Consider the following 8,098-nt stretch of genomic DNA (forward strand, 5'->3'; position numbering starts at 1 on the left):
TGGTCCCTGACCGCAGACCTGCCAGCACTGACAACTTAAAACCCCATGTCCAACTACTTATACTTGGCACTCAGTCTTTTTACCTCCCTTTCGCATGTTAACCCATACACAGATAACTAGCCAACAAGCCCATTTCCCTGGCACCAAAGTGAGTATCGCATCATGCAGCCTCTGATGCTTTTGCTCCCGGCATTAACTCCTTCTCTCCCCCTGTGCAAATAGCTCATGGCCATCTTCAAGACTGGCCTTTCAAGACCATCACAGTTACACAACGCAGCTCATCTTGCCTGGGTGCATATTTCACAATCATATTTTGTTTCTCTGGTTGTCTTAAAACAGGTTTCTCTGAGTATGGTCCCTGAGCATGTTACTTCATGTTCCTTGCTCTTAAACATTTATATCCTCTCTCCATCTATATCCTGCTGAATTCCTTAAGTTGGGAGTCAGGAATTTGATCAGTCTAAAATTTGAGAAGTCAGGAGTTCAAAGGCAGTAGTGATACAAGATTGCCTGGTAGTTTGATAGAAGATGAAACTAGATTCAGTTAGTTTTATTCTGAATACATTTTCAGGTTTATTGATGTGTTTCTTAAACACTATTTACCGTAATTGTTAGTAAAAGCTCTAAAAAGTTCAACCAGCCCTTTGAGAGAAGTAGAAAGCAAAGAACCTTTTCACATTTCAGGCCAAAGCAGGACAATTAGGCAAAATTCTTGAGTGCAGGACTGTGTTTCTTTCTTTCCTTCTTTCTTTTTTTTTTTAAATGTACACTGTTATACTCATGCCTTGTCTCTATTTATACTATTAATAAATGTAAATCAAATTGGATACACTGAATGAGTGAAGATGCAAAGTTAGAAAGAGTATCAGTACTTTGGCTGAAAGTGATGATGCTGACTCTCTGAGGTCAGGTGCTGTGGTAACTGGTTTATGTAGATAAACCAGTGAGCATTTGCTCCAACCCTAATCAGGCAGTGCTGTGATTCTCTGTATTTTAACCATGGACAGTATTCAGCTGGAGTTGCAGAGGGAGGCAAGAGACACTGTGATGAGAGAAGCAATTAATTTGTTATTCATAAAGAAGGTTTTGAACAACTTTCAGATCTCTACAGTCATCCCTCCCTATCCATGGGTTCTGAATCTGCAGATACAGAGGGCTGACCCCTACACCATCTGAGACTTGAGCATCTTTGGAGTTGGTATCCACAGGGGTACTGGAGCTAGTCCCCTGGTGGATACTGAAGGATTGCTTTACTTATTTTTCTTTTTTAAAGGGGAGGGGGTTTTGATAAATTACAAACAGCCTTAAAATATGGCAGAGTAGAAGGACGTGTGCTCATCTTCTCCTGTGAAAACCCCCAAATTGCAAGTAACCGCTGAACAACCATCAACAGGAGAATGTTGGGTTCTACGAAAAAAGATACCCACATCCAAGGACAAAGGAGAAGCCCCAGTAGACGGTAGGAGGGGCAAAATCATGTTTAGAAACAAACCCTATACCCACCAGAGATGCTTGGAGGGCTCAAACCAAACTTTGTGCACATGAGGACCCAAGGGGCCTCACATGAGATGGAGCCAAACCTGCCTTTGAGTGTTTGAGTGTTTCCTGTAAAGGCATGAGTTAGCAGTGGCCTGCCACAGGGACAGGCACTCAGGCTGCAGCAGACCTGGAAGGTGTGGTGTGTGAACCCCACTACAGAGCCATCAAGCAGACAAACTACAAGCTGGAGAATAATTATACCAAAGAAGTTCTCTCACTGTTGTTAAAGTTCTAGGACCCACAACAGATTTCCCAACCTGGGGAACCAGCAAAGGGACTGAGAACCCCCAGGGAATTTGACTTTGAAGGCCAGTAGGATTTGATTACAGAACTTACATAGGACTAGGGAAACAGACTCTTGGAGGGCACAAACAAAACCTTGTGTGCACCAGGACCCAGGAGAAAAGAGCAGTGACCCCATAAGAGACTGAGTCAGACTTGTCTATGCGTGTCCAGGAGTCTCCAGCAGAGGTGTGGGTCAACAGTGCCTTCTGTGGGGTCAGGGCCACTGAGTACAACAGTCCTGGCATAAGTCCTTTTGAAGGAGGTCACCATTACCAGCATTACCACTAGCGTAGTTTGGCCTCAGGTCAAACTACAGGGAGGGAACACAGCCCCACCCATCAACAGAAAATTGGATTAAATATTTACTGAGTTTGGCCCTGCCCATCAGAGCAAGACCCAGAGTCCCCCATTCTGGGCCAGTCCCTCCTATTGGGAATCTTCCACAATCCTCTAAGGAGCCATTAAAGGAACCATCAGAGGGCAGACAGAATGGAAACCACAATTACAGAAAATTAACCAAAGTGATCATTTGGATCACAGCCTTGTCTAACTCAATGAAACTATGAGCCACGTCGTGTAGTGCCACCCAAGACAGACATGTCAAGGTGGAGAGTTCTGACAAAACGTGGTCCACTGGAGAAGAGAATGCCAAACCATTTTAGTATCCTTGCCTTGAAAACCCCATGAACAGTTTGAAAAAGCAAATAGATATGACACTGAAAGATGAACTCCCCAGGTCGGTAGTTGCCCAATATGCTACTGGAGATCAGTGGAGAAATAGCTCCAGAAAGAATGAAGAGGCTGAGCCAAAGCGAAAACAATGTCCAGCTGTGGATGTGACTGGTGATGGAAGTAAAATCTGATACTATAAAGAACAATACTGCATAGGAACCTGGAATGTTAGGTCCATGAATCAAGGCAAATTGGAAGTGGTCAAACAGGAGATGGCAAGAGTGAACATTCACAGTTTAGGGATCAGTGAACTAAAATGAACTGGAATGGATGGATTTAACTCAGGTGACCATTTTATCTACTACGGTGGGAACAATCCCTTAGAAGAAATAGAGTAGCCATCATAGTCAACAAGAGTCCAAAGTGCAGAACTTGGGTGCAATCTCTAAAACAACACAATGATCTCTTTTGGTTTCCAAGGCAAACCATTCAATATCATGATAATCCAAGTCTATGCCCCAACCAGTAATGCTGAAGAAACTGGTGTTGAAAGGTCCTATGAAGACCTGCAAGACCTTCTAGAACTAACACCCAAAAGAGATGTCCTCTTCATTATAGGGGACTGGAATGCAAAAGTAGGAAGTCAAGACACACCTGGAGTAACAGGCACATTTGGCTTCAAGTACAGAATGAAGCAGGGCAAAGGCTAACAGAGTTTTGCCAAGAGAACACATTGGTCATAGCAGACACCCTCTTCCAACAACACAAGAGAAGACTCTACACAAGGACATCACCAGATGGTCAACACCGAAATCAGATTGATTATATTCTTTGCAGCCAAAGATGGAGAAGCTTTATACAGTCAGCAAAAACAAGACCAGGAGCTGACTGTGGCTCAGATCATGAACTCCTTTTTGCCAAATTCAGACTGAAATTGAAAAAAGTAGGGAAAACCTCTAGACCATTCAGGTAAGACCTAAATCAAATCCCTTATGATTATACAGTGGAAGTGAGAAATAGATTCAAGGGATTAGATTTGGTAGACAAAGTGCCTGAAGAACTATGGATGGAGGCTCATGACACTGTACAGGAGGCAGTGATCAAGACCATCCAGAAGAAACAAAAACTGCAAAAAGACAAAATGGTTGTCTGAGGAGGCTTTACAAATAGCTGTGAAAAGATGAGAAGCAAAAGGCAAAGGAGAAAAGGAAAGATATACCCATTTGAATGCAGAGTTCCAAAGAATAGCAAGGAGAGATAAGAAAGCCTTCCTCAGTGATCAATTCAAAGAAACAGAGGAAAACAATAGAATGGGAAAGACTAGGAAATGGCTACCCACTCCAGTATTCTTGCCTGGGAAATCCCATGGACAGAGGAGCCTGGTGGGCTACAGTCCATGGGGTCGCCAAAGAGTTGGACACGACTTAGAGCCTAAACATTAACATGATTTTGTCAGTTTCTGTTATGTGAGTATTGTAAGAAGCGAAATAAAAGCATTTTCTTGTGATTAAAAAAAAAAAAAGATCTAGTTTCTCTTAGCCTCTGTCTTTCAATCTGGAAAATGGACCAATACTATAGCACACCAAATGGTTGCAGAGACAAAAGGAAGGCGTTTACATGAAATGCTGGGTGACAAACAGTGGCAAGAATGACTGAGGCATGCAAGAAGGATCTCCACGTTTGCTGCCCATGCTGAACTTTGACTGAACATGGGAAAATAAGGCAACTGGATAGTTGGCTGAGTTGCCAGAAGTAAAGAGCAATGCTGAGCACTGGGCTTTTTCTGGACTAAGGAAATCCCACCTACCCCCAGTAAAGAATAAGTAAGCTCGATAACTGAGTTATATGTGAAACACATTTACTCTCCTGTCCAGATCTTCAGTCACCAGCTTGTGTAGCCTGCACGATCTTCCTTGTTTCCCCATAATCCCCCTGCCCACTTTCTCTGATCAGACACTATTCTGGTTTACTCCCAAATCTGTGATTCCCCAAACTGCAATTCTAAGATCCCAGATAAACTGCCTTGTCGCCTCTTTATAGAGGTCCTTTCTGTTGCTATAAAAACATATAGCACTGATTGTGGTGGTCATTGTTCAAACTATGAACCAGAATCTCAAAAAATAATTATCTGATTTTGAACCATGCTTTAATGAGGGGATAAAAGACACAAAATAATGGTCTATCTTCCCCATAATTTCACAATGGAGATATTATATTACTTGGCTAAGGAATCCGAAGTTCAGTGAGGTTAAATAACAGCATAGTCACCAGCTAGTAAACAACTGAGCAGAAAATTTAAAACTTCACCTGCCTGACTTCAAATCCTCTATTATTGCCACTGCACCAGTCTATTTCTTTTTTAATAAACCAACATATAAACTTTTTCTTAACATTAAATGAAAAAACATTTATGTTCAAAAACTAACTCCTCCTGATAATTCACAATTAATGAAATACAGTAAACATAATTTGAGTATAGCTTAAATTGTGTCCAAATGGGATAAAACAGGTCACCTGGGAAATTAGATTTTGTAGAATACAATAATTTAATCCTAAGTTGTATTTAATGGAGACAGTTTTTTAAAAACAAAAGTTTTCAGGAAGCAATTGACTGGTCTATCAATTTTGTCATTATTTCTCTATGATGCATCTATAGTATGGAGCAGCTGAAGCAAAACAAAATAAGATAAACTTCCCTATAAGTAGCAGTAAAGAATTCCTCTGTCTTGGTGGGTTTGGTCTTCCCAACAAAACACAGAGGGATCTTTAGCCTGAGTTCAGTTTCTGTTTTTTACTTCTGTTTTTTTTTAAAGTTTGTATTTAAAAAATTGTTTAATGAAAAGAGAAAAAAAAAAAAAGATTTCTTGGAAGGAAATGATTCTGAGAATACTTCATGTTTGTACCCACTTTTATCCTGAAATGAAGTCTTCACTAGAGATGAGTCCCAGCTATTAAATTTGATTATAGGGCCCTGGGGCAGAAGGATAATCTTTTTTGAAAAAGTGAACAGTTGAAAAATGACAGTGGTGGTAAAGAGCAATTAAGAATAAGAGTGGATGGAAGATGTATATGTGAAAGTGAAAGTGTTGATTTAAACACTTTAGGAAAGTTTTTGGGCACAATCATGTCCTGACAAGTGACTTAAACATCTTTTCTTTGAAACACAGTGAAAGGTGATAGTTAAACTTATATGCTATGAAGTCACACGGTCTGGGATCAAATCCCAGCTCTGTCACTTCCTAATTTTGTAATTTTAGGTCATTTACTTAAACTCCTTGAGATTCTGTTTTCTCACCTGAATATTAGGAGTAATTAGTGCTTTATAAGGTTGTTTTGATGATTCAGCATAATCACTAACACACATTGACATTGTGTTTGATGTAATAATGATGACGATGTTTGATGTTATAGAACTTACTTGACATATATATTAAAGTCTCCTGTGACCTTAGAAAACAGTTTTGAGGAATGGCAACTACTTAAGAGTCATCTTTTTACAATTGAATAGATTCAGGAAATGGTGTAAAAGAGACAACTTATCTATTTAAATAAAATATCAAATCAGTTTCCTTTAAGAAACATTAAAGGTATTCATAAAAAGAAAAGATTATGAGATAAAGCCTTCTAGTAAATAATCATGAGTTTATACGTGTTTTCGAAAGTGCACAAATTTGTACTCCTCCTAGGAGGACTTATCGATTTGTGTGTATATTTCAAGCAGGCATCTTACGCACACAGTGCTTGCGGCCTACAGCACTCTCCCCTGGGAAGTTGGCTCTGTAATTGCAGTGAATGACAATTCTATTTGTGGACATGACTTCCGAAAGCCTGCACTCCTTTCTGTGATTATTATTTAAAAAATACTTGTCCTCAGATGATTTCATCTTCCTGGGTACAAAGGAGAAAATTCTCTAGCACAAGAACCTTATAGGTAACATGTATCTGAATTGGAAGTGTATATTCCCCTACCCATAAAATCATCTGAGTGTCCTGCAGCCTAAGAAATACAAAAAGCATTTCAATACTAAACACCCTCAATCTATCACTTAGGCCAAAACAAAACAAAACAGAAAATCAGAAGTATTAATATCATTTGAACTGCAGGGGATTTTTCCTCCTTCTGTCTACTCTTTTTTGCTTATAAACAAAAGCACAATTTTCACATTGATAGAAAATCAACAGTAAGAGAACTTACCTTCCTTCAACCAAGGAATGTTATTTTTGTCATTTTCAAAATGCTTAGCTGTTCTGACTTTTATCTTTTCCAGCTCAGTTTCTGACATCTAAGTGGAAACAGAATTGATGATATAAAAAATTCATTAAGAACCCAAATTTATAACATGGAACCTTATATTTAGAGACGACTGCCATATTATAGGAACATTTAATCTCTGTAGTTTTTCAGCTCCCTGTCTGATGTTAAATTTTATATTTTATCCATGTGTAGTATTTTACAACACTACATTGAAAATGAAACTTTAGAAGATATTTCACTTTCAGCAGTCAAAATTGCTGTAAACTCTAATTTCTGAATACAAAAGAAAAACAGATGAACAACTAGCCTCCGATTTGTCGAAATCCAAACGTTCAGTGGCTGTTTCAATGTTTTTCGTAATAGTCTAGAGAAAAGCATGCTTCAAAGAGATACACAAAGATAGAAAGCCTAAGAAACACAGAAGGACCTTTTTAGCAGTGTGGTGGATGGAATGAGAATGCTATGACCTCAGCCAGGCCACATTGAGCTTCCTGAAGGTGTTGAGACCTAGTAGGCATCCTCAGTGCATTGCACTCGACTTCCTCCCAGACTTGGTCACAGTGAGTTAGGATGCTCCACTTGCATCAGAACCTCGATGTCCTTACCTGTGTGTTCCCAAGGGAGGAGGCCCAAGGCGAGGGATGGTGAAGCAGCGTGGCAATGCTCTGGACAGCCTCTCTTGTCGTCTCTCGATGTCCAGCATTCCTCTGCCCTGCCAGAAGTGAGCGAAGAAGCAAATACGCTCCTTCCCTGGGTGGTGCTAGATTTGTATTGCTGCCAGAAGCATCCAACTTGCGGCTGAGAGGTTTTTTTCTTTTAAGGTAATATAAAGCCTGTGGTTCAAAACAATAAAAACCTTCTCCTGGCTAGCACTTATTTAAAATGACACTGTGCAAAACAGGGTAAAAAGAATGAACTCTTTTCAAATGGATGGGGTTTCTCCAGCCCCCTTCCTTCCATACCCGCCATTCATCACTTATGGTTAATATTAAAATGTGTAGAAAAAAAGAGATTGCAAAATATATAGAGACTATTTGGGTTAACAGAACAAACAAGGGAAGCCTCTTTGGGTTTATTTTCTAGATGTTCACCCTGCAGCTGCTGTTTTGAAAGGCAAGTATTTATAACATTTTATAGGTAACAAGAAAATATTTCAAGTTCTTTTGAGAGTCTGCAGATAATCCAAAAAGAATTTGAAATCACATTCCAAAGAGGATTTGTCATTAGATTCTTAGGCAAAGATACTGTTTTCAACAGAAGTGGAACAACAAAAAGCGTAACCCTTAGGTATGAATGATAATAAATCATCCAACATTCCTAAATGCTGTTTTTTCCATTATGAAAAAA

The 8,098-nt window shown here is 39.6% G+C and overlaps 1 protein-coding gene across 1 annotated transcript in view; it reads right to left on the reverse strand.

Moving 5' to 3' along the window:
- MDFIC2 (MyoD family inhibitor domain containing 2) overlaps window positions 1-7,576 on the reverse strand; it is a 103,120-nt gene extending 95,544 nt beyond the window's left edge. The window contains exons 1-2 of the mRNA XM_055414311.2: window positions 7,357-7,576; window positions 6,692-6,779 (exon numbers count right to left, since the gene is read on the reverse strand). Of these exons, the coding sequence (XP_055270286.1) occupies window positions 6,692-6,779 (88 nt within the window). The 5' untranslated portion in view covers window positions 7,357-7,576. The remainder of the gene's footprint in view (window positions 1-6,691; window positions 6,780-7,356) is intronic.
- Between the last annotated feature and the right edge of the window lie 522 nt (window positions 7,577-8,098).

This window comes from Moschus berezovskii, chromosome 24 (genome assembly GCF_049115385.1).
Source record: "Moschus berezovskii isolate FMDL1 chromosome 24, NW_MosBer_1.0, whole genome shotgun sequence".
NCBI classification, from domain to species: domain Eukaryota; kingdom Metazoa; phylum Chordata; class Mammalia; order Artiodactyla; family Moschidae; genus Moschus; species Moschus berezovskii.